The following is a 27599-nucleotide window of genomic DNA, read 5'->3' as shown; positions in this document are numbered from 1 at the left end:
CATCAGCCAGCTGTTAAAAACTTTTGTATCCATATTTCTTATTTCAGCCGTAATGCTGGCATTGATCGTACATTGGGGATGTTTATAAGAACTGAATCTTCACAATTCTGTGATAAACTTTATTCAAAAGTAGAAATAGAATACAGAGGCATGTGTGTGGGCCATTTTTGTTGTACCTCAGCCATTTTCTGTGCACGGAAGCTAGGTACAAGACAGAGACTTAAAGTTCATTGCGATTCTGAATAACAGCGTTCAACATTTTTATTTCCATGTCTCAGTGAGAGGTTGGTGCACTAATCTTCACAGCAGGGAAGTCCATGAGGTAGCAATGTAATCTGTGGCAGGACTGGACAAATCGGGGTTACCTGACATCCAGTGCATGTAAACATTTTGACCAGGCATGTATTTCTTTCAAACACATGCTTGGAGCAAAAAAAAAATTAATACTTAAAATAAAAAAAATTGAGAAATTGCATACTTTTTAAAAAATATTGACAGCGAGATCAACAGCCAATAACATTATTTGTGAAAGGAAGATTCTACATCTCTGTAACATTTAAATTTTATTTTTTATGCCTCTACGAACTCCATTTTTATGTTGCACGTTTCTTGTCGCTGATGGCCATCTCTACACCGAATGAAAATCTCTGCAGTAGCCAAAACACTGTATTGCTAAATTGAGAACAATAATTCAGTCTCTCTTGCCTATTACTCTCCCAAAATTATCAAACTTTTTTCAAGGAGTGTTTTCTGACAAAAGGCACCATTTCCACCATAAATGAAATGCTAAACAAGCTTTTATTGAACCTTGAATAGTAAATCTGCTTCCACTTAAGACCCCAGAACCAGTTCAGCTAGATAATAAGCATTCATAGTTTTTCCAAGAAGTGAGAATTCCCCTAACAAAATGGGGATCAGAACGAATTAACTTCCTCCTATCCGAAAGTCAAAAACAATTTCCGTTTTTAGCAGGTTTTTTTAATGTACAAATAGACTAAATAAATCTTTTGTTTCCGCATTAAACAGTCTCCATCTTCAAGAGGTTTTCCATAATTGAAAAAGCATTAATTATTCACAATACTTTTTTTTTTGTTCTGTTTAAGACAGATTTCACTGTGTTACTAACTCTGCAGTAAGATGATTACTTTCCTTCGCAATCTCATGAGAATTCTCAGTATGAATACATTTCAAGAAAATGACTATTTCAAGACAACCTCAAATGAAGGAGCACCTTTTTTTTTGTCAAATACGGAACAGAAATTTTTATTAAACTTTTATAAAAAAAAAAATAAACTTTGCTCATCATGCGTATACATATAAACTATTTCATGTGTGAATATAGTACATATATTTATATACGGCTTTTAACAGCAATGTGCATATGGAAAAACACACTGATAACCTGATAGGCACATACTTAGATTGCATTCACATAAACATGGTTTTTACAGAACAGGATAACTTTCTTTAAATGCGTACACCCATCTTGTGGTGAGATATAATCTTCATTCTATTCAAACAATATTATAAACTCTGATATTTCACATAACACAGCATATGGAGGGTAAAATTCATTTCATATAAGAATATATTTTTTATTTTGATTGTGCAAAAATATGTTAAGTAAAATAGGTATCCATGATAGTTATATGAACGATTGAATTTTATCGAAGCCGCTAATATTCATTTAGAAATTAAATTATTGTATGTATTTTAGTAGAAAAAGAGCAGCAATCATCTTAGATTTAATATATCAATTCTCATCAGCTGTATTTAAGCATATCAATCGCTTGAAATACTTTTAAGTTAGCTATCGTAATTTAAACTGAGAAGAATATTGAGAAATTTTATCGTAATGATTTTACATATTTATCTCAACTAAAAACATTAACTATTTTCAATCTCGAGAAACAATGCATTTCAAAACTGTTGATCTGAAACAAGAATTTAGAGTTAAATATCAAATTTATACTTGTATGCTTTACTTCACTTTATTTACACACTTATATTAAGAGTGTCTCACAGGCTTTTTATTTACATCGGATATGTTTCGACATGCTGTTATACTTGCATATTGGTGACAAGATTTTGTGTGAATGGAACCTTGAGATGGCTTTGTATTATTGAAAAATCAAAACATCTAGAAACCAATACAAAATGTGTAATATCTTAGTTTCAATTAGTAAAAAAAACCTCATCGTGAAAAAATAGGTAAGGAAACCAGGAATTGTTTTGATGAAACTAAATTATCATGTTACACTTGTTCAAAATTTGCTTCCCTATTACTACATACAATATAAATTTAATTTCTGAAACATAAAGCGGCACTGCTGACTGGTCTTGGCCACAACTCTGAATCACTGAGCTATTTCATTATGGGTGGGGAGAGCTTCCACACACAATTTTCATTAAATTTTCCCTACTCAATCAATCCCTTTCAATTACTGCTATTCACAGGGGGAAGGGGGTGGGGGTTGAGTGAAAAAAAGCTGTATTCTAAGACAAAATATACAGAAATTTAAAAAAATTCAGCTTGGATTATAGAAACTACTGCTGTGTTACGAGGTAATCTTTTTTCTATTTATAGTTTCTGGTTTATTTTTCAAGGTTCTTTTTTAACTCAACATTTAAAAATGGTGCAGTTATAAGGTATGTTTAGAAATTCTTGTGAAAGACAACGGAGAAAGCTTTCATTAGAGGAGGCAGGACTAGTTAGTTAGTCAAGTCTATGCATTCTAAAGTAGCCAACATTTTGAGAGTTCACCATGTGAATTTCATTGCTGCACATTAAAGAGTTAATACATAAAATGAATATTTTTAAGGTGTAAGACACAATCATAAAACCATTCACTTTAATGCTTTAAGCAATAGAAATACAAAAAAACATCACTTCCTTAGGATAGATTTATACAGAATCGAACCAAAACATTAAAACCACCTATACAAATGCATGTTTCTCAAAGGAAACATATGGTTAAAGTTATGAATGTTTCAAATAAAACTTGTGGATCAATGCTTTGTTTAGTTGCAAGCACGAATAATGGGAAATATTTGACTGACTTTGACAAGAGATAGATTGCTTTTGTGGATACCATCTATGAAACAGTGCTGCTAGTAGGATGTTCACATTCTATAAGCTAGTTATTACTATTACTAACTAATGCTATCAAAGATGGTAAAAAAAACTGATGACAACTCGAACTGTCAACAAGAATTATAACACCACAGCTCATTAAAGCCCAAGTAGTCTTTGATGCAGAAAGGATAATTCAGGTAGCAAGGCACATCACAGGTGAACTCAATGAAGATGGTCATGAGACCATGACGAGTCTCACAAAATTTCAATATTGAATTTAGGCTTACACAGAAAGGCCAATATTACATTGGTTAGGTAGTTTTTTGCTTGATTCTGCAGAAGTGGTGGGAAAAGAATATTTCTGTAGTGGAAAACTGACGATTTTTTTACCCTAAAAGTGGTTATAAAATACAAAACATGCAATTCATACATTGTACATGAGTATCCAAGTATTTGCATGTGTATATAAACAAATATATATAATATAACCTCACAACCACTGAATTTTTTTACCAATTACATTTTACACAAGTGGCACGGAAACTAATGCAAATTTTCACAACAGTTGTTTGTATGTTGAACAAAATAATATTAAGAAAACAAATAAAATCACAAAATTTTTACACCCGAAAAACATTAAAGAATGAAAAATGTATTAATACATAAATGCAAATGAATAAGGTTTTTTAGCTCTAAACACTGACTCAAACTTTTGTTATAGGAACTATATAATAACGAGTATATATCAAATATTACTTTCAAGAACTTGAAAACAAAAATTATAACGTGGCACTATTTTCATGGACGATGTGCCCTAAAATAGAATCAATAAATAAATAAATATATAATCAGACAATAACTGGTTAAATATCATGAACACACGTAAAATATTGTGAATTCGTTTTCAAAATCCATGATTTAGCTTTACGGTATGTATAAAAAGAATATTTACAAATGCAGAAACATACAGTTGGACCCGCTTATAACAAAAACTGGTGCATCAAACTTTTACCGCTCGCTCGTTATTCTGTATTATTGACTTTTTTAAATTTTGATTGGTGGAAGAAACTACTTGTTCACTAGAATTTTCTTTTTTTTTAAACAAAAAATAGTTGTGCTCTCTGTTTCACACACACATAATTCAATTTAGACAAGTTTTTTTATATTCTTCTTTTGCTCTATTTTTACTCTGAGAGAATCGACACAATTAACAATATAAGATAAAGCAGGTCAATAGAGATCTATGGCACTCCCCAAAAACCATAAATTGGGAGCTGTCATAGCATGTTTCTTCTTTACTTTTTTCAAGGTCTTTCCTGAGATTGTTCTGCAATGTAAGTTCCAATTTCCGGTACATTCTGCTTTGGGGTAAGAGCCCCAAGAAATAACACTATCAGTTCCTTACAGAGATACACGTTTTTTCAAGCACTCACGATGGGGATTATTCACAGGTGGCGTGGGCCCCATTAGATCAAACACAAGATTGACCATCCAAGCTATTTTCATTAAATTGGGATGAGTTACTATAAGGCTATTTTCGCTGATCAGTTCTGGTGCAGCCATTCAGTGTATAATATACATGAGAATTTCAATAATCTATGTATATAAAATTGATTTTCTGTATATTCTCTATACAAATCTACAATTGCAGAATGATCTTTGCTAAATTTCACATATTTACGAAACAGGATGTGACTTGAACGGTAGGCTACTTTAAAAGTTCGTCACAACTGGGCAAATTCCCGAAATGGGGAAAGAAACTGTCGAGCAACAATGATTTTTGGGTCACAACATCATCATTTGGAATGCTTACTTTGATTACCATGGTTCCATAACAATGTGTTTCTGACATGTATAAGTCTTTACAATGGATTGTCACTTTTAATGTGCTGTCAGCTGTGTTTGTCAATACATATCTAGATGTGTGATTCACAGATCAAAATTCAAATTTACTCCTCCAAATTTCATTAAGAGTGAAAATACTCATTTAAAAAATTTTAGGTAATTTTTGTTTTTCAAATAGTTATTTTCCACCGATTAAAAAAAATACCCCTCTTTTTACAAAAATAACCCTTAAAACTTTGGAGAGAAGTGAAATTACTCTTTAAAAAATTATATTTTCCTGATAGTATTGGCTGGCAACATAAGGGAAAAAACTTGGGCAGCACCACGTATTATCGCTAGCGTCTCATTAATGTCAAGATTTGCTTCTGAAATCGAAGAAATAAATTTTATAGAAAAGAAAATTAAACAATGGTGAGGTGTTAAAACATTTGGTGAAGATCAAATCAAACAAAAAGACAAGCAACAATACTCATTTCGCAAAATATAATCCCTTATATGTACAATAACATATTTTTCTCTTTTCCATTATTACCATAACTTCCTGTGTATAATCTGCAGAAGCAAATTTTGCTACTTCGTGAAAATATAACTGTATATAGTCTGTATGTGAAAATTTCATTCAATAATAATGAATTCGAGAAATGAAAAGGTTGTTTTGTCCCATTTTATGGGAAAAATGTTTTCTATCCACATATGTAGAGGATCCCGCTTATAACGTTCCCATTTATGATGTCTTCCCTGCTTAGTATGACTTATTTTCATAGGCTCAACTTTCACAATATATAGTCATTGGCATTTCCTGTTCAAAGTGTTTGCCCGCTTACAATGTTTTTCATGATGAAAAAAAACCATTACAAGCAGGATCCACTGCATATATATACCATCTATAAATCTTTACAAAATTGTTGTTTTTACAAATTAATTTTTGAAATACTTCTTTCTATTCCAATCTCTCTGAAAAATAGAAAAAGCTGCAGATAAGATACAGCAGTATATAATCTGCGCCAAGAATGTTCTTGACTAAAAATCTGCAGGTTATACACAGGAAATTATGGTACTTGTGTTCCTAATGAGCGCATGAACAATCTGGTTAATTTGTACAAATATTTTGATTAATTCAGTTTCAATTTTCTATTTTGTGTAAATGTTAAGGTAATTGTGATAAATCTAGTTATTATGCATAACTGGCTGTTATTGTGCATGATAACTGATAAAAATCTGGTTATTATGCATAATAACCAAATTTATCATTTACTATAACATAAATATGTTAATTTGAACAAATAAACTTTCAAACAAATTTTTATTTTATTCGTCAATAATGTCAAAACTTTTTTTTTTGAGACAGTTTGGAATGAATATATTTTTTTTGTGACTCTCTTCAACATTGTTATAAAGTTGGTCCAATTGCATTTTTCACTAATATCATCAATTATACGCTGGAACATGCAGTTATCCTCAGTATTTATTATTTATTTCCGATAAGAATCCCGCAACCAAGCGATTGCAAGTCAACAATGATGATAAAAAAAAAAAAAAACACAAGTTATACAATGTAATATTATAGATTGCATATAAAAATAAATATTTAAATATTTGGATTAAACGACAATCAATTATGATAAATAGCACATCCAATCACACATATCCAACAATTTAACAAAAATAAATAATTATCACAAAAACAACAAGGAATGTACGAATCTCACACAACAACCTTATCATGTATATATATACCATATTTGAGCAAAAACATCAGAACTTCCTGAAAAATGTGCAACCATTAATTCATGCTAATATGTAAAGATGATCAGCAAAAAATATTTTGGCTATCATAAAAAAAAAGTCTAAGCTGCACGATGCCTGAGCTGTATAAATTTCAGTGTTCCCATAAACCAGGAGGAGGGCCGGGGGAGGTCTTTTGAAGACACGCTCACACAATCTTTTGACTCACAAATAGCAATACAGTGAAACCTCGTTACAATGATAAATCCCTCTACAACAATTTTTTTACAAATCTTGTGGAGTATTGCATGTAGTCTGATGTTAAACTCTTCTCTACACAGCGATGTCCTTTATTGCGATAAATCCCTCTATAAGGATATTTTTTGAGAATTTTTTTTAAATCGCTATGGTATTTTCTAATAATTTGTTCAAAATCATTTTGAATTTGCTTTTATCTTCATCACTTGTTTTCATGCTTCTGAATGCGTCTTATAAAGTGCAACATGGTAAACAACTTTACGGGGATAATGTATCTAACTGAATTTTATTAATCAGCTAATCAATTGCAATTTTTTGTGGCGAATAAATACATTAAAGCATATTTTCTAATGGTGCTAACAATGCTGATTCAGAAAAGATGACAACAACAGCATAAATTTGGTAACATGATAATGTTGCCTCTTGATATAAAAATCCCTCTACAATGATATTTTTTTCTTAGTCCACAGAGCATTGTTACATCGAGGTTTCACTGTATATGACAACTATGACCCCTCTCTGCCTAATTTAATGCTGATCCCGCTTAGTATCAGAGATTTTCAGCGAACAAATTTTTCATATATGGAGATTAATGGGGAAGAGGGGTTTCAACCATGATTCAATAAGAGCCAAATTTATTATAGTGCTATAATTCTGCAAAAAAGATGGTGGCATTAAATCAGGGTTTAACACCGCCTATTACTGTAAATCTAAAATCTGAATATGAATTTAACAGTTTAATTAGAGTGCTAATTAATTAGTCTATCAATATCCCACAATTATAAAATTGGATATGATGATGCCAATGAATCATTCTTAGATACCTCTGTGAATACACTACTATTAAACCATACATGGACGTCATAAACATTCCTTTCGGAGAATTTCTAATGAATTGGTACATGCTGGAATGTGTGTTTCGAGTCCCAGCATGTTTATGTTGTTCTAGTTATGCATATTCTAGTGTGGTACCATCTGTCCTCCATATTTTGAAATGAAAATGACAGACTTCAGTGAAAACTGCAAAGCTCACGAGGAGCAGGTTGAAGATGCCTGCTGTTGGTTCAAGCTGATAACAATTGAACAATTCAAGTTTTTAGCCTATGTTATGGCAATTTCTATGACATAATATAATATTGATGTGCAACCTTGAAAGCATCAGCTGTGAGAATCAGCTATATGTTCATTAAGAGTGTGAGAGACTTGAATGGATTTATCGACCAGAAAAATTGTCTTCTAAATAAAAGTTATTGAAACAAAGTGTTACTAATATTGGACCCATGTTGCACCATTTATTAGAATTAAGACATTTAATACCAACCTAATAAAGCTCATCTTGAACAACAGTACACTCGAAAACCACACACAGATGAACAAAATGTTTTGTTTTTTCTGTTTAAATTCCAACCACAGTTCAACAATTGATCTTTATCAAAATAAGAATAACCAGATCTTTGTTTTCTTTTCATTGTGAAAGAAAAAAATTAAATAAAATATTTTTCAAATGTTTCCATTTAAATACCACAAACTTTAATCAATGTACCAAAATGGGTTTCCATACACGAAAACAATAAATGCATGACAAACATTTTATACAAGTTTCCAAATCTTGGAGAGATTCTGGTGCAATAGCTATAACAGCGCTAATGAAATGATGTAATTGCAAAATAAATATGAATATATATGCAATATATAATGCAAACACTGAAAGTACAACTGGACCCCAATATAACAAACTCTGATTTAACAAATTCCTCGGTTCAATGAATTTTTTAGAAAATTCTGTGTACACATTTGTGTTAATCTCAACCTAATATGAAGGTTTTCCTAAATTTAAATAAAAATGTTGATTTTACCCAGTTTGTTAAATCAGGGTTCCACTGTATAATTACTCTGACATGACTATCAATAAGTTGAACTGAATGTTCAATGAAGGAATGTTCATCTTAACCAATAAAGTCTCTGCTCAATTTTATGAACCACTAGTTCTTTGTGATCATGAACAATATACCATTTCTTTCGAAGTTTTCTCCATTCACAAAAACTGTTATGAACTGACTGTACAAGTTCGTAAAAATGAGTGTTGGGACTGTATTATTAATAACTATATAATTGATACACATCTACTTCATGTATAACTATGTATAATAAAGGTAAATTTCAAAGTATAAGTATGTACATAAAGAATAGCATTGATGACACATAAATTCAATTTCTCAGTATATTTCTGGCCGAAAAAATACCATCTCTTCCTTGACAGACTTTAATAAAACTTCCATTTCCATGCAAGAAAGAATAAAAGTTATCTGTTGAACACATTCATTACATTGGGTACTAGTAACCCTGAATCACATCTGGAATTCGACCAATGAATAAATAATTATTAAGATAGTCAAAAAATAGGAAATTCTGAAATCAATGTTTTGTCGTAGCACGATTTGTATACGTTGGTTCTCTCAATCACACTCTAAAAAATGATTGTCGTTCATGCATACTTCACCAAAAATTAAGCTCTCCACCATGTAAAAACTGCATGCGTAATATACAAGCTTCATAACGAGAGATACTATATATGTGTATGTGGTTGTTGGAGAGAAATATTTTAAGGGAAGCTCACACAATGACACATTTTGTTCTTTATACACTAACAATACCAGCAAAAAATCTACTGATATAGTTAATGTCAAATAATTTTCAGCAACATAGACAGAACATAATAAAATTTACGAAAAAATAAGGTCAAGATATATTTATTATATAATATAAATATTATTTTAATTTGTAACGTTATGAAAAAACATGAATCTCACAGACAGGGCTTGACAAATCCCAGGTTTCATGTCACCATGGTGACTGAAAAAAATGGAATTGGCACCTAAAATTTTTTATCTGTGAATTAAAGTGGAATCTGAGGGCAACACAAAATTTTTGGAATTTTTGTCAGTGTGTCTGCTAACAGGGAAAATGGTCAACAAGACATGATAAGTCAAGGAAAAATTCATTTTGAACAGTTTCCCTCAAGGAAGGGGATGGTACTTAGCTCCGAAGAAATATGGCTCTTTCTCACATTTTTTTCTTCTTTTTTTTTTGATTTGTCATCAAATAAATAGGATTTGGGACTTATCCTAACATCATACATTGGAACTTTATATCAAGCATAGACTGTATTATAAAGCTAAATCTCAATCTTTTTTGTTCCACAGACCCCTATAGGATAAGGACCATGGACAACTTGTGCTAATGGGAGAGGAAATATCGACAAGGACCACAAGCTCTGTTTAATGAATTTGTATCCCCACACAAAATAATCTTCAGTATGCAGTAATAAAAAAATAAATATAAATAAGAAAAAGTTTTTTTTTTCTTATCCAAGCTCATGGACCCTCTAAAAAATCTTCCCAAAAGCTCCATTAAATAATATTCATGAAATGGAATAGCCATTCATGAATTACACAACGGATTCACCATTCATATTTAATTCTATTCTGGCTTCATGCACATCTTATTTAGCCGTAGTTTCTATCAAGTGGCCGATTGTAGGTCCCAGTTAGACTGGTTGAAAGAGGTTCTTAGTGGATCTTGAAATTATAACTGTTCAACACAATAAAACACATTGCAAGATATTTTACCGATGTCTGTGTATATTTATTTTTGTTTTTTGTATAACAAATAAAATATATTCACATGAGAATAAGAAAGGAAAAACAAAATGAGTAGAAATCTGTGCACATGATATTTCACAATCAAGAGAAAAAAAAAGTGATTATTCTTTGTAAATCAAATGATTTGGCCCTCAAATGCACAACATAAAGAAAAGACTAGCATATATTCAGAGATACATCTGATTCTCCGAAGATTTGCTCAGTTCTTTGATATTAAATGGCGAAAATGAAGTACTGCATTATAAAATATTGTGCTTATAATTATGACTTGCTAAAAAAAATTTCTGAAAAATAATTTAATAAAGACATCTCATAATGAAATGAAAATGCATTATTTTATATCACAGCAAGAAACGTTTCCCCATAACAATAGCACATAGGTACCTATAATATAATAAGTATTCATATCAGCAGCCCAATTACCATATTTACTCGCATATAGGACGATGCTTTTATTTTAATTTTTACTGCTTCAAGAACCTAGGTTGTTCTACATGCACAAACAAAAGATTGCATGAGGAAACTGTACACAGATTGGCTTACAGCCGAAGATCCTGAAGTGACACCAACCACCCGAATAAAACAGGCTAATGTTCACAGCTTGCTACATGGGTGTCAGTTATGAGGAAGCGTATACCTCTAGAGCTGATATCAGTCATTCAAGTTGAATTTGGAATGGAAGTTCTGCATTTCAAATGCATTCTATGGATTGGAGGACAATGCATTATAGAGTGAGTGAAAAAAAGTAGAGTTATGGAGAAGCTTCGAAGGGAGAGTTCAAGTGGACAAAAGATAATAGCGTTAAGAAAAGGTGATTGGTTGTTCATCTTAATACATGCATTTTTTGCTATTATCTATAAATAAACAAAATGAGGAGTTACATTAATAAATCTAGTTTTCCTTATTTTGATCTCTTAAAATCATACCTTGTCCTATATGCGAGTAAATACTGTACATTTTTATGAAAATATAAACCTGCCATGCAATTAATTGGTACAAAACCGCAGAAGTTATATTTTTTCATAATTCTCATCACGAAGAGAATTTAGAGTTTTAGCTTCACAAAGAACATTTAATAAAATATAATATGAATGCCAATTGCTATTCGTTTGAGGAAAAAAAGCAACACTTAAATTTTGATCAGCTGCGTCTTATGATATATCCTCAAAACAATACCAAAGTGAAAAAACTTGTTCATGCGTGATTTTTTCAGATATTTATCATTTTGCCTTTATATATATAGACTCGAAAAACAGAGGAATGTATAAAGCAACGGTTTAGGAATTTTCAAAAGTGTATTTGTCTCTGCATTCAGCACGGAGGTAACAGTAATGAATACAATAAAATTTCTGAGCATAGCAAACAGTGAAATATATGTCCATGGTCACACAAATAATTATCAAATAGACTTTAGTTTTGCAGAAAAACATAACGATCAACTCAACAACCTTTAACACTTTGATTCAAGAAAGTGGCTTATACTTGCATATACAAGGTGCAGTCAAAAAGTTTGGTGAATGATCTAATATTTAAAGAACAACTAGGGTTAGAAATGTGCATTCATGCAAAGAATCTCCCTCTAGAATCTCTCTCAAAAACACTAAGCAGAAGTAGAGTTGAACAGGGCAAACAATATAACCCATTGAGTGTGAAAGTTGATGTCACAATGAAATGGAACAAGGCGTAAACATAAAGTAGTGCTACAAAATGGAAAAAACTGTGATGGAGACCCATGGAATTTTTATGAAAGTGTAAGAATAGAAAAAATAAGTAAAAAATGAGTTTACGACTCATTTCAAATGCTTTTAAGACAGAAAAGAAACTGTTGATGATGAGCAGTGTTGGAGTTGACCATTAACAAGCAGAACACAAGAGATCGTCAAACGAGTGAGGCAAATGCTTGTTGGTGATTGGCAGCTGACTTTGATAATGATAGCAGATTAATTGGGGATTGTCTGCAAGGCCCTTGCAGACTTCTTTTTGTTCTCCTGGCTCAAGGGAGTCATGAAAGGCCTACACTTTGTAGACGTACCGGACATCCAAGTAAGAGTGACATTGCTTGGCGATTCCAAAAAAAGTTTTTGCTGAAAGTTTTCAGCTGCTTTATAACCATTGTCAAAAGTGTATTGCAGCTAATGGAGATTAATTCAAAGGGCAAGAAAGGTATTTTTTTTTATATCTGTTGTTTTCTTTATTTTACGAGACCATTCACTGAACTTTTTGACCACACCTTCTATTTATATACCGTGTATTTCATTCATCCTACTGTATAAATTACTGCACTGTCTATGACAAAAATTTATTTGCTTGTTACAGGTTCTAGTTTTCTCACCATCTTTTAACCCTGGAGAGAATGCAGTCTCCTGACAGACCCAAATTTGATTTTTACACCTGCATAGCAAAGAATGTTTGAAGGCTGTAATTTTAAGGTCCGGGCTATCTACATGCATTTCACATCAATGTCTGTCTATTGTAAGTGTTTTTAGCAGATAACAAGTGAAGCGTTTGAACAGCCCCCATTTTGTCTTTGCAAGCGTTGAATTTCATTTTATTCATCCCCTCTCCATTCAGTAAACAATGACAATAACACCTTTTTTGTGTATGACCATTTCTCGGATATGTATAAGCATATTTTCGAAACAAAAAGGATTTTTGTTTCTGAAAAAACGCATATAATGAAAACAAAATCCTTGAGGGCAGTGATGTCACATTCAGGTCACTGTCTTCGGGTAAATTAATACAAGAGATTCATTCAGTAAGTTTTCTACTTTAATGTGGTGATCCAAATATCAAGACAGTTTCTTAAAAATAATGTGTATTTCATTATTTTTTTTAAAACAAAAAATGGCAGTGGGCCTGTCCGGGTTTGTGAACATTCCAGAGGTTGAATTGAAGAAATTCACTTTCGATGGGGAGGGGGCGAACTGTAAATTAGTGTGGTCGTAACAAACAAATAAAGAAGAGTAACATTGGTTTACTTTTCTACACATAAATAAAAACAAAACAATTCTACCTCTTCAATACATCACTTTCTTTTCGATCTGAATCTGTTACTGAATTTTTTTTTTAACACTAGCTCTCAAATTTGAAAAAAATATACATATTTTAAGAATCTTTTTGGGAAGGTTCAAATAACACTTTTGGTTTTCCACCAAAATAATAAGGAATGCTTAGAAACATACAGAACACAGATCAAATCTGTTGTAAAATATAGCTGCCGGTTCCTTGATGGCTCCACCTGTGAGGAAAGTGGTTAATATTGTTGTTGTTATTATTATTACCATTTTTTATGTAAGCGATCACTGACTTGCTGCCATGCAAATCTTTCGTCAGTGTTTTGTTCAGCTCATTCCGTGCTCTACGCAGGATGATCGCAAACAGCAATATGCTGAGAACAACCTGAAGAGAAAAAAAAAAAACAGAAACAAAATTTGATATATAAGTTTCATGCAAAAATTTTTCAACAAATTCTTTTTATTTAGTGATATGATGCTTTTCATGTTTCTAAATGTAGATCCACACAACTTGTTCTCTGGATTCTTGCTCTCAAGCTTCACATTTGTCAGAGAACTCTTCTAATTTTTGCTTGTGCTCATTTGGTCTCCATCCATATTACTCAAGTTGCTCGTCAGGCTTTGGATTGATCGGATACGAAAGTCACTCTTAGAAAAACTATGCTGTATTCAACAGCTGTGGTCTTCTGATTCGATTTGGGAAGGGACTACAACACCAGCGGGAGCTTTGGTTACCTTACTTTTTTGAATTACCCTTCTAAATTTGAATTTTGTGCATACAAGCTAATACCGAAAGAATGGTTGAAATCATGGTCTATTTTTATCAATGACCGCTTCGTAAATTGAATTTATTTAAAAATTTTTTTAATGTTTTTTAATTATTTTCTGCCTCAAAAAAATTCAATCAGTTTAACATAATTAAATGGATTATACAAGTTAATGCTGTTTAGATTACCTGAATGAACAACACAATATAACCAACATTGGCAGTGCCTTCATCTACAAGAACTTCTTCCATCGACCGGACAGTGGTTCCCAAATAGACGCCAATAACTTGAGTCGGGAACAAACCCAGAGCTGAAGCTCCAACGTAACGCCATAAACATATTGGGCTGATCTGTATGATTTAAAATAATTTAGGAGTTAGGTACATATAAATTCAGTATTTTTCATAGATTTTCAACCATATACAGTGATATCTCTGCTTAATATTTTTTTGGCAGAGATTTTGTGCTACATTTTTCTGCCTCGGCTGATGAATACAAATTTAGCTAACAAACATTTTGGTTGATATGGTAGCATGCACCAACATAAAACAGCAGCATTGTGAGCTGACCAATCAAAATAAATCCAATAAGTACTTCTCACTCGAGTCAGATTAATTCAATTCTACCTAGGAATCACTTTCCGCATACACCTATATTTCTCTTTCGATACAGAAAGAATGGTTCAAAAGATATTGAGCCATTTTATGTAAAATAAATGATTAAGCAAAGAAAGAATGCATCAACTAAATTCTCAGACCTGAATGGTTTCAGTGGATACTCTTGAGTGACTTTTAATACCAAACTGAACAGTCTGGAAATTCTAGGAACTTACCTTTTACATATGCATACAGTGGAACTTCGGTTAATGAGTGATTCGCATAACAAACAAAAAATTTTGCACAAATTTTGACTCAGTTAATGAGTGCTGGTTCGCATTATGAGCAAACATTTTGGGCTTTTTTATTTATTTTTACATTATCACAACAGAGCTGATGGTATTTTGCTTCTGTCCACACACGTGCTGTGAAATTTACGGTAATATTCTTCCCTATGGTCCATCTCAGCAATCGATCAGTTCTAATTTTTTCATAGTGCTTCTTAGGAATTCATGGAAGTTATTTTGAAATTTTGGAAGTTCATAGAACCAAGGGCGTAAAGTTATTGAAAATGTTGGGGGGGCTCAAGCCCCATACAATGGAACCTCGTTTATTCGTCGCGTCGTATAAACGAGGTTTTTAAGCACGTCGCCGAACAGTCGGGTCAAAGCGTCGTATAAATGAAAAACCGTATAACTGAAACGTTATCTCTACCTTACTCTTCCGCAAAAATTTCCCTAAGAAAACTAAAAATTATTGTAATTCAAAACCATATTTCATGAAATTGAAATCAAGAAAAAATTATATTACAAAAAAAAATTACTCGAAATACAGCAAGCACCAAGATTGACATAACATTGCTGTTTCATAAACCTCAAGCACTCTTATGATGTTCCTTTCAAGATTTGAAATACAAAAATGCGTTATTTATAAACTTAAACAAAAAATTCGTCTGTGTTGTTCGATTTCTATATTCAAGAAAAAAGTCAATCAAGCATAGAGTTCAGCTCTTTTGAAAAAAAATCAGTTCTGCTTTAAAGAACTGTTTTTGCGTGCATCTACGGTCAACAATCAACCTCCGTTAGCAGTCGGAACAGATATTGTTGAAGCCACCTCCATTGCGTGGTCACATCCGCAGGCGATCAACGACCAGCCTGGCCCCAAGAACTTTTTCAGTACATATGTTATATCGATATGTTATACCCGGTTCCTACAGGAAAGTCTGTTCAAAGGTTCTGGTGCACCATGCGCTGGCCCAGAGAGGGTGCCAATTTCACCATTTAACCTCTCTTTCAACATTACAAAGGGGCGTCAAAATGCGTGCTCACCCTGGCCGACCAAGCATCTACTTGCGGTCGTGTTTGCAACTGACATTCATTAATTTAATAGTTTGAAATAATTTCAGAGCAATATCTCAAGTGCAGTATTTTTCTGTCAGATTTAAGAGCAACACCTTTTAAAGCTCAGAAATACCTCAGATATGCGTGACCATGTATTCTGTTTTGAACATTGTCCCGTAACTCAAAGGTTCTGACTTTTGTCAGCAGCGGCTTTTTGCCCAATTCATGGTTCATCCGCGACTCCACGGAATAGCTTGGTAGATATTTTTACTTATAAAAGAACCACTTTTCAAAGAATAAATAAGCATACAAATCAATATTCCAGCTTGTCGCGCCGCCCCTGACAAAGGTTAGCTACACCGCTAGAAGCCACTACGCACACTTTGAGAAACACTGACGTAACTCATATGATCGTTGTTGTTCAGTTCGTTTCCATCTCAGCAGAAAGTAGTTTAGCGGGGATTGCGGAGGAGGGGGGGGGGTAAGACAAAAATTGATGGAAGAAATTCACGAAAAAAAATTCAAACACCTTGAAAATGATTATAACTTTTTCAAGGACTTTTAAAGACTTGAAAATGAACTTTTTCTCTAAGGATTTTCAAGGAGGGTACGAACCCTGTCCCTATATACCAGGGCTTGACAAATCTCGGGCTCCAGGTCACCATGGCGACTAGAAAATCGGTATCGGCACCAAACATTCTCTGCATGTGATTGCTAGAGTGGAATCATAGGATGACGAAAACAGTGTGGCTTTCGACATGGGAGAGGGGGGGGGGGGGGTCTCCGTAAGTCCTGAAAAAATCTAAAAAACTTCTTCAGCAAAAACCATGCTTGGCTCCTCAGGAATATGGCTGTTTCCTACATAGTTTTTGATTTGTCAAGATCGGCTATATTCAAATGACATCAAAACAGGAATCATTCAATGTTTTAAAACAGTATTGAAATTTATACTCGATGAAAAATTCAAAAAGCATGGTCATATAGGCTTATGCAGCCAGAGCCGCTATCCTATAAAATGTTTGACAAATGATTTTACTTCATGTTCATTTCTTTTTCTCTTTAGAGGTGGGGGGGGGGGAGTGAAGAGGACAAAATCACTGAAAATATTACGATTTGATATTTTGGTTTTTTGTTGGTCGGCATTTCTTCGAGCAGAAATACTTAATTTCGTTTCATTTGTGTTCAATAATGTGCATTTCAATATAGTACAGGAGTACCGTATTTGATTTGCAAAAAATTCAATATAAACAAACAAAACAAAAATATTAAAATGTCTGAGTGAGTACAGTGTTTAAAGAGAGGAAAAACGCAACACCATACTGAGCTCTTTCGCGTATTAATAATGAGAGAATTATTATTGCGTAATTAATGACAAAAGTTCGGTGTAGATAATATGCTGTCGTATATGATATGCTGATAATCTCATTATGAAATCAATGATGCAATAACTTTATTGCATTAATTAAAAAAATGTGAAGGAAGAGCAACTTTTTTGCGCATTAACCCTATATAGTCCCGTTGATTTTTGAATAGACATGGTAAATGGTCAAAAAACTACAAACAGGTTTTTTGGTATTTCAGAAAGTACATCCTTTAGTGTCATTTCAGTACAAGGTACAGCTATATAAGTACAATAATTTTTATCTATCTAGAAAAAGCTGATTCCTTGTTGGTGTCATATTTGAGAGCTGTCCCAATTTTACGTGCTCAGAGATTTATATTATAGCACCAAATTGAGGGAAATGGAAATGAAATTCAAGGACGAAACTATTCAACTTTGCTGAGCAAAATTCTATCTGTTTATAGATAACATTAAAATTAAGGCAGGCTATATTTTACCCTTAATTAATTATTTTAGCTAGTTAAATCCAGTATAATTAATTAAATTGCTATGATGATGTATTGTTTCAGTTAAAAATATGCTAACAGTGCCAATTTACATCGGTTTCTGGAAAAAAAATAATTTTCAATACGTTTTATGGAGGAGAATCATAGAGGGTATAAAAACACTAGTTTCGATTTTATTTGGCCAACATAGGTGATCAGTTGCTATTAATATTAAGGTGCGCCGCAGATAGCAAACGTTTAAAAATCCATTGGCATAGCACCTCGCTTATTTTTCTTAACAACAAACACTTCAGTATTAGTATAATACTGAAGTCATACTGATATCAGTAAAAGTATAAATACTTTTTTTTAATTCATAAATCAGAAGGGGAGAAAATCTTTGTTTACATATAATATACGTCTGAGCAAGTGCTTATTAACCGAAATTTTAGTGTCTTTTTGCTCATATACTACTGATGTATGTAAAAAATTTCAACGTTGAAGGACCTGCAGGACCGGTAATTATTTTTGGTCAAGCATTATCTTATTTGCAATCATTTTCAATAAATCAATTGGTATCAGTTTTGACCATAAACACCCACGTGATAGATATGCCATTCATATTTTATCCTAAAGATTAATTTTAACAAAAATAACTTAATAATCTAACGATATAAAAATTTTCAATCATGTAATGCTGACCACGGCCTATCGAAAACCACGGTTTAAATCACCAGGAATAACCAAACATAGCAGCAATAGCAAACAGTTCGAATGAAACGCATATTTATACATTCCGTTGATTTAAAATAAATATTTATTGTATCCTCATGTTGTTCATGTCAAATACTCACATTTAAATTTACGCAAAAAATACACACAAGAACCTAGTTATACAATTATACCGCTGTGGTGGTCGAGTGGTTATAGTGCCGGACTCGTGATGCGAGGATCCGGGTTCGAACCCCACAGTGGTGGTCGGCTGAAGTTGGTTTTCTGTGGTTCCCAACTTCAAGGCGCAAATGCGAGCCGATCTCCCCGTTAAAAAGTCTCGCCACAGAGAGCAACAGTCCTACAACGGTAAATCATTCAAAAGCTTTACGTCAGGTTGCACTACACGTACACGCACATTCCCGCATGTACCGATTCGTTGGGGGGTTCCGCGGGGGGGGGGGTGCATGTGTGGTGTAGCAGTAGTAGGTAGGGGCTCGGGGATCCATGATGTTCTTAAGTCAGCCACCTCGTTGGGCAATTTGCCTGTTGTGGCGTTGTATTTGTATTTGTATATAGTTTCTGAACCGGTCCTAATTTCTGCATGAAGTGGCCCATTTAATTTAAACAGCACAGTATTTACTCTATTCGCTAATAAACTAAGCATCTTTGACCCTATTTATGCAGGGTTATAATTGTCCACTTTTTTCTAGGGGCACTTCAAGTCAAAGGTCCTGACTTGCAGAAAAACCAAAAAATTTGGGTGTCATAAGATGTTTTTTTTACACAAATTATTTTAGACTTATTTTGTTCCTTGTTATTAGAGACACTGTTTAAGCAAAACAAATTTGAATAATCCAACTCGCAGTTTTGCAAACTTTTTGTTTCATCGTCCTCCTCTTCAGAATTTGTTTTTTTTTCATCCCCCCCCCGGACCTTTCCATGCCCCCAAGGGGCGATATTGCCCATTATAGGATACTCTGATCTAACTGATCATAACTTCAATAACAATCTGTTCCCATTCTTCTAATCACTATCACCGAATATTATTACCAAAATCTCTTGTGTTGTCTGATCAATAATTTCATGGTCGGTTTTCTTTCACCTTTCGTAGTTTTGTAATTTCTGAACTCCGGATAATCCACCCTCGGATAATCGAGGTTCTACTGTACTTTAGATTTCTTTAACAATCTTGTTCCAAACAATGTTTGTCGTAAAAGCTTTTGGCCTCAAGAATATCTGTATAAACATTTTATGCAACCGCAAAATTCCCAAAAAATTAGAGAAACTGCTAATGAGGTTGTACTTACCAAGATTATTGTTGCTCTGCTACAAATTGGGCTTTGATGATGATTCCTTCATCATGAAGGATGAGTAAGGATGCAACGATCGATCAGCGTTGACTTGAAAATTTGTAACATGAACACTCAACGATGACACTTGGATTCAAAAACAACTGGATGTTTCTTCCTCTTCTTATATGCTATAGTCCTGTTTTCGGTATTGTCAACTCTGTACAGAAAAATTTCTCACGTCTTCGTGCGCAACCATTTGTCGGCAATTACCTTTTGTAACTACTATAGTTCTGCTGGTCAAGACCAGCCGAATTCATCTTTTGTGAACATTTCGGATGTCTTATTCTTCGTTTTTTTCTCATGGTTAGTACATCTGGACAACATAAAAATGTAACACTGTGCTAGCTTCCTGAAGGAGGGACACAGAGATGTGTGTTAAACACCTATAAACACATGATTCAGTTAGATGGTGGTATCCATGACTGAAAATTTCGGGAAAGTTCTCACGCTTCCTCAGGGAAAAATTTCCAATACATCTGGCTGCCCATTCGTGTGCGTCTTTGTTCGGAATTCGCCTATATATATGTGTGTGTTTGTGTATGCTCCGCCTCGCTTCAGGGCAGTTGTATTCTAGAAAGGCTACTAAATTTCTACAGTGGAACAAAAATAGTCAAAGCGCCGCTGACAGGAAAACTACAACATCCATCTCATTATTGCTATCATATAATACATTGCTACCTCCAGAGGGGTGTACAAACAATGAGGAAGGAGATCGTACAGGAAGCGATATAGACCCGTCAACCAGTTCCCAAGTTAACAAGTGGGGGGGGGGGGGGTGTATTTTGTTGAACAGTTTTCTCCTTTTTTTTTCTTTAAACTCATAATGGGTATCTGTCACAGGCATAGTACAGAAGTGCATTCAAGAGGATTCACTGATGGCATTTTCTACTTCTGTCGCCAGCCGATCTACAGTGACAGTAAACAATCCTCAGCTAAGAAAAAATAAATTAGTGATTGCTCTTTTCTGATGCCCGTGTCAGAAGTACGTGCTTTGTTGTCCTCAATGGTTAATCCTGCCTATTGCGACCCAACGCTTTTCTTTGATCTTGTCCCAAAGCGATTTGCCTTGTCCTATCTACCCGCGAAAGCTGGTTGTCTGGAATAACTACTATATGGTCATACAGGCCCCCTAACTAGGCCGGGGCAACCAGGGCATTGCACCAGGGCCACATGCCTAATTGGGCGCCACAAAATAATGTACATTTATTTTGCATAATAATAATCCTTTCCAAGGGCCCCCAGAAAAAGTGTGCCCTGGGGGCCCCGAAAAGGCACGCTATGGTCCTGTGTTCATAGAAAAAGAATTTTCTCGCTAAACATGGAAAGGAAACCTATCAATGTATAATTTTTTCTTTGTTGAATTAATTTTCAATTTGAAATCTTATAAACGGATGACCGAGAGAGAGTCTTGAAAAGATCTCTCGTCCAAAGATCTCGTTGTAAAGTCATAACTATTAACATCATCAGACATACATTGCACTATAAACATGCCCCCCCCCCCCGCTCAACGGTGGGACTAACCAACACCTTCTAGAGCAAGCTGCTTTAGAAGGTATTGGACTAACAGGGCTCCAGTGCGGGGGGATGATTCCCCACCCCCCTCTATCATTTTTTGTTTTTCACACGAAAAATTCACTATATCCACCAAAGGCCCAAGCCTGAGGCCCTGATGCAGGATAGGGGATGCCTATAACATCTCTTTTATAGTCCTTGCCAACAAAATTAGTGAAATGGGATTACTCGTTATCAAGTTATCGCAGCTTCCGGTCATTTTTATTTGGTCCCCGAGTGACGTTATACCGAGGACTGACTATTTATGATTTATTGAATTTTAAATAGATACATTTTGCGGCGCTTACATACCGATATTGTGCATGCATTTCACTATTTATAAAGGGGTGGCCAACCTGCTTCCTTAGGTAATTGAAGATTAATTTTTACTTTTTAAATTGAAGAAATTCTTTTCAATTTGTGAGCGATATTTTTTTTATGAATGAATGAGTCTTGTAGCCAACTTGTAGGCTATCTCCCTTCCCCCCCCCTCACCGATAATGTGCAGTAGGCCATCTTTGCAATGACCTAATTGATAACTTTTTATTGAATTAGTTTTAGTTTCGTTTCTCATCTTCGAAATTCCCAACCAGATGGGGAGAAAACGTTGAGGGGGCGGGGATACCACATACCTCATTGGCGTTGCTGTCACTGCCTTTTCAGTCACCTCATCAATAAAAATTATACAGTTTGTACAATTTTTATTGATACACATGCACAATTTAGATTAGGATGTTCAGTTTTCCAACTCAAAAATTCAAAAAAAAATTCTAATTTTCTTTCCTAAATGAGTATTCTTACGAAAACGAAGAGCCAGTCAAATTATATTAGTGGAGGGTGCAAATCTGTTCCACAAAACAAGGGTTATGGTGTTGACTACACTCTTTAGGATGACGTTGGCTGAGGTGTTGGGCAACATTTAAAATTTCCATGAGTGCTGCGAACGTAAATAGTTCAGGAATCCCTTAGTTATAAAGATAATATTTTGTATTCATTGTTAAAATGTAGTGGTGACTTAACGAATGGGCCAATAAAGCCCGGTCGAGGGGTTGGTCTTGGACCTTTGAAAAATTATCATTTAGTTTTCATTTCCTTTTTTAAAATCAATATTATAATTCACTTGTTGTTTATTTGATTGAGGGAGAATGCATTGCACAATGGTTTTTTTCAGTAATTACTGGGGAGGCTCGGTCCCCTTACAAAATTTATTGCGGGGGGGGGGGCTCAAATGGCCTCAGCCTCTAGGTTCTGGCACCTATTCTTTATAGAGTGTAATTTGTTTCGGTTTCAATATCATTGCTTCCCAATTTTCAACCTCCCCCCTCCATGCATCTTTGGGCTTATTTTCATGTCGGCGCCATGGCCGTCCTCCGGTCGCAGTGAACAAAAGAAGAGACACTCAGTTTTTGCCACAGGCAAAGAAGAAAGAGCCCCCTCAACACCTCAAAGAATCTTCCTCTCAGCCGTGCCTTCTGGCAGTAAGGATTGGAACCGATGGAGGGTGCAATTGGGGATTGAACGGCAGGGAAGAAATGAGATAAACGTATTGTCATGGAACAAGAAAGCCAAAGACCATCCTGATTTTTTAAAAGAACTAAAATTTTGAGCAGATTGTTTCCATTAACTAATTCATAATTAGGACAACTTTTGGTTGAAAAAAAATTTTTCATCATTGCAAAATGAATAAGCCATATTCATACAAATTTTTGGGGGGGCTGAGCCGCGTCTTCAAAAATGTTGGGGGGGCTCGGGCCCATGGGCCCTATAGAAGTTTACGCCTATGCATAGAACAAATTAAGAGATTTTCCATAAAAACCTATGGAAAATCATGTTTCAGCTAACAAATGTGATTCTGGAACGAATTATCTTCGTTAGCTGAGGTATCACTGTACAAGAAATATGTTCATTTAATAATTCAAAATTAATTTATATAGGCCCAGGATAGAGTTTAAGAAATTTATAGTACAGTAGACAAATCCCAGGTTGCCATGGTGACTGAAAAATTTGTATTGGTGCCTAAAATTTTCTCTGTGTACTTTTATAGAATTGCAGACTGAGAGCAGCTTTCCAGCTCTGCAGTAGACCCTCATAAATTGACACTAATTGGGACCAAAACCCGCTTGGGTTAGCAAGAAAAAAATTTGCCAAATATAATTAAATTTTCCATACAAAATTTAATGTCAGGTGCCCCTACACATTAGAGAACTTAAATGGGACTTAATAATCCTATTTAATAATGATCAGGTGTCAATAGAATCAGGGGGTGTTCGTCTTTCTTTTTCATAAATTCTTCATTTCTATATCCCACATTGAATGGGCAAGCGAAAAAAGTGCACGAGTAGAGTCTTCTTAAGAGCACAGTCATAGAGCCCTTAGTGTTTAATGATAACATATTTTAATACAATCAACATTGATTTCGATATCGTTGGTAGGGAAAGCCCATTCCATGTGATGTTCAAGATAAACATTCGCACAGCATGCATCTTTCATCTTTACATCACCCTGTCTCCAAACATGGGAAGACCTCACTAAGCCTCTGAGAAGTTGAAGAAAAATTGAAATTTTTCCTGGAAAAAAAAATTCTTGGCTATAATAAAATTTGGATAGTTTTTTTTAATTTGTTGAGCACTGCAGTATAAATCAGTATTTTTTAACCTCGTGTTTACCCACAGACCCCCCCTCATTCGGGGGGGGGGGGGGGTCATTTTTTTCTCTTGGTCCCCGTCTTACTGATCCAGAAGCAAGATCCTTTCACTAAAATTTATTGAGCTCCCTTCTAGTCCGAGTCCTGTTCATTGCAGTCTCAACATCATGGGGCCCCTAGGCAAAGTGACGTTCTGGTAGTCCCATACATAGCTAGAAATAACCGCCTATATACAGTATTTACCATTTATCTTCAAAATTTATTGTACTGTACGAAATATCATGAGGTGGAGGTCACTTATGGACATGAGCTGCCCCGGGCATGGTCTCTCACAATAGTGGGACTGCCAGAGCTGCAGCCTGGGGGCCCCGATATGATTCTCATCAATTTTTGTTTTATCGCTGTATAAATTCAATACAGAGGGACCCGCGAAAAATCCAGCTGGGGGAATACGAAATAATGCTGCAAAATGTAGAGCATAGTTTCTCCCAAACTTTTTGTTGCAAGAAAAGCCCCCCTTCGGAAATTTTTTTTCTCATCGCCCCCTTCCAACCACCCTATAGGATCCAATGTCATACTTGTAGCTTCTATCGGCCCCTGGACCATTTCATTGGCCACCAGGGGAGATATTTCTCACTTTGGAGAACACTAATGTAGAGGGGTTCATACCTTATGACCACCCTAGTTTTTTTATGGGTAGTTTTATTAGTATATTACAAGTACTCACACTCCCCCCCCCCCACTTTCACTTAAAACATATATGCTCAACCCGTGGCCCATGAGCTAAATGTTTGCCTCTGTCATCTGATGTGGCCTGTGACCCTAAACTTAACTTTGTAAAAATAAGCAAAGCAGCCCGTTTACAGATCATTCAAGTGGTCTGCGGCACATTTTTAAATAAACCAATTGACCAGGAACACTGTTCTAGATTATTTTACTGACCCACTGCCCATTCGCAGATCTCTTATGTGGCCTGTGATACCTTTTCAAACCAAAGAAATATGGCATGAATTTTTTTGAAAGGTTGAGCACCCTTGACTCGAAAGCTTTATTTCTTCACACCTAAAATTTTCTTCTCAGTTCTCTGTGGCCCTCTTGAAATATCCCAGTTCCACACCAGAAGCCGTACGGCCCCTGGTTTTAATATAACACAATGAGAACCACTGTTATAGATTACGTTGAACAGCAAATGTGAGCCAGTTCCCCATTCCAGTCAACACTACACTTATGACCTGACAATTCTGGTATTTGCAATTTTCACTTCAAAATATGGAAGGCAGATGGCAAGAACACTCTCACAGAACATTCCTGCATGTACAGATCCAATTCAAATTCCATAGAGGAACATGTACAAGGTGCATGTTTGGTCAAGTAGTGCTAGTATAGGTGCATATAGTTTTGTTCTTAACGAAACTATATGCACATATCAACATTTAAATAATATTTTACAATCCCTCTGTGATAGGTAGATATGGAATGAATTTGTTTCATTGATTAATTGATTGCCAATAAACAGACAAGGGGCCCCTCATGATCCTATTAGGATGATTTTGTTGTGTCAGCAACAATAACAAGATAAATCCTCGCAATAATAAATAAAAACTTTGATGTAGTAATTTAGCCAACACACACATATTACCGTCTTCAATTTCGAAAACATTTGTATTTGAGTACCAAATCATAAAAAAGGCTTTCATATATATACATGCTTGTTTAATTTTTTTACATATTAATAAATATATAATAGTTGATACTTACCGCGAACACAGCATTTTGCAGTCCAAAAGGTATGGGCGTCAATCTGGATATAGCAATCAATTTAAAAGCTTGAGAACTTTCAAGAGCCGCCAAAGTCGACCGCAACACATTCATCTTCAAAAGCTTCGAAGAAATCATGTGGATGAAGTAATGTTTCATGAGTAAATGGGCGAAAGCGATACCGACGCTGGCAGCAACGGCAGTCACAAACAAACCGAGTATGAGACCGAAATGATACCCGCAAGCGAGATTAAGCACTACGTAACCCCAAGTCATCGGGAAAGACACGGCGGTGTACAAGAACAGGAAGACAGCACACACGAGCCACTCCTCCTGATGGTCCAACCATAGGAGACAATGCTTGATGTAGTCCCTACCTAGGAGCAAGGCCACCAGTAGGACACAGGTAACCAACACAGCCGGGAACCAAGATCTTAATGTACGGCATAGGGGAATCCTTCGATGTGGTAGTACAAGGCACGAACGGTACGAAAGCATACACCGCCTACTTTGGTGCTGGTGGTGCACACATTCGCCATTCCTGAGAGATCCATTCTTCAAACCATTAGTCTCTTCAGTAGACACAACTGGAATGGGCACTACATGTTGATGTTCTGTGCAGTCCATGTCGGATCAGTTGTTCAGAGGGAAAGCACAGGCTATTAAGCGCATACATAGAAGAACAAAATAATGATGATGATAATAATGGTAAGTAAACAAACTTTGAGAGGGAGGCCCAGTTGGATAATAATAACCCCTCACCTACGGAAGCATTTTCTCGCCGATAAAGCAATGTTTTTCGAGCTGACATAAGTCGATCTCAAGTACTTGGAGTTAGAGTCAGCGTTTAATACAAATACATAGGGGGAAAAACAACAAAATTGCTGGATTCAGCGAAACCAAGCTCCTCCTAGACGTCCATGGCCGAGACTGGTAGACACATGGCTTTAGAAATTATGAGGACTTTCTCCCTCCAGCATTTCGACATTTTAATTCCATAATCAAGGAGGACCCCGCACCAAATAAATGACCGTAAACAAATCACAACGTGTAAATATGGTCGTCGTTGTTGTTGTTGTCAATCCGCCACACACAGCTGAGAGAAAGTAGGATTATACTTCCGGGTTTTTTTAAAGTGCATTCCGCTCCTAGACTGTAGACAGCGATTCTACATTCTGATTCGTTGATTTTGAATGACGTCTTGGAAAAAAAGGCGTGCCCGTTGTTTGAAATGCTCTAATCAGCACCGTGTTTACCTGAAGTGTCATAGGTATTTGACCAATCGATGTATTCAGTACTCTCTGCTGTCTAGGATTGAGATTATTCCCCTGCTTTTGTTTGCCTGTCAAAAAAAAGTACTGTTAAATGTTGGGAGGCGGCTCTTGGACTGGGCGATCCGTTGGGTACGCTGGGCGCCGTTATGGGGAGGGCGCCAGATAAAAAAAAATTAATTGCGCAGAAAGTGTTTTT

General features: G+C 35.1%; 1 protein-coding gene across 2 annotated transcripts; it reads right to left on the bottom strand.

Moving 5' to 3' along the window:
• Window positions 1–293: 293 nt before the first annotated feature.
• On the bottom strand, window positions 294–27245 carry LOC149063914 (transmembrane protein 64). 2 transcript variants are annotated; one of them, XM_089255261.1, is made up of 4 exons: window positions 26130–27230; window positions 14536–14697; window positions 13848–13965; window positions 294–422 (listed from the first exon to the last, which is right to left on the bottom strand). In XM_089255261.1, the coding sequence occupies exons 1-4, from the start codon at window positions 26754–26756 to the stop codon at window positions 412–414; spliced, it is 918 nt and encodes a 305-aa protein (XP_089111387.1). In that variant the 5' UTR covers window positions 26757–27230; the 3' UTR covers window positions 294–411. The 2 variants fall into 2 exon arrangements, with proteins under 2 accessions (XP_089111387.1, XP_089111386.1); XM_089255260.1 differs by lacking the exon at window positions 294–422 and having other exon boundaries at window positions 1250–13965; window positions 26130–27245.
• Window positions 27246–27599: the final 354 nt, after the last annotated feature.

Source organism: Pholcus phalangioides, unplaced genomic scaffold, assembly GCF_987345545.1.
Source record: "Pholcus phalangioides strain wild (caught in Gottingen) unplaced genomic scaffold, Ppha-v1.0 ptg000042l_1, whole genome shotgun sequence".
NCBI classification, from domain to species: domain Eukaryota; kingdom Metazoa; phylum Arthropoda; class Arachnida; order Araneae; family Pholcidae; genus Pholcus; species Pholcus phalangioides.
This window is presented reverse-complemented; position numbering and strand designations above follow the sequence as displayed.

What these genes read in the sequence shown, in the direction of transcription:
- LOC149063914 (XM_089255260.1), bottom strand. Translation starts at nt 26,756, where the DNA reads ATGGACTGCACAGAACATCAACATGTAGTGCCCATTCCAGTTGTGTCT. An exon ending in TGCAAAATGCTGTGTTCGCG is followed by an intron (nt 14,698 to 26,129) that starts GTAAGTATCAAC and finishes TAAATCATACAG; the next exon opens with ATCAGCCCAATATGTTTATG. An exon ending in ATATTGTGTTGTTCATTCAG is followed by an intron (nt 13,966 to 14,535) that starts GTAATCTAAACA and finishes TTTTCTCTTCAG; the next exon opens with GTTGTTCTCAGCATATTGCT.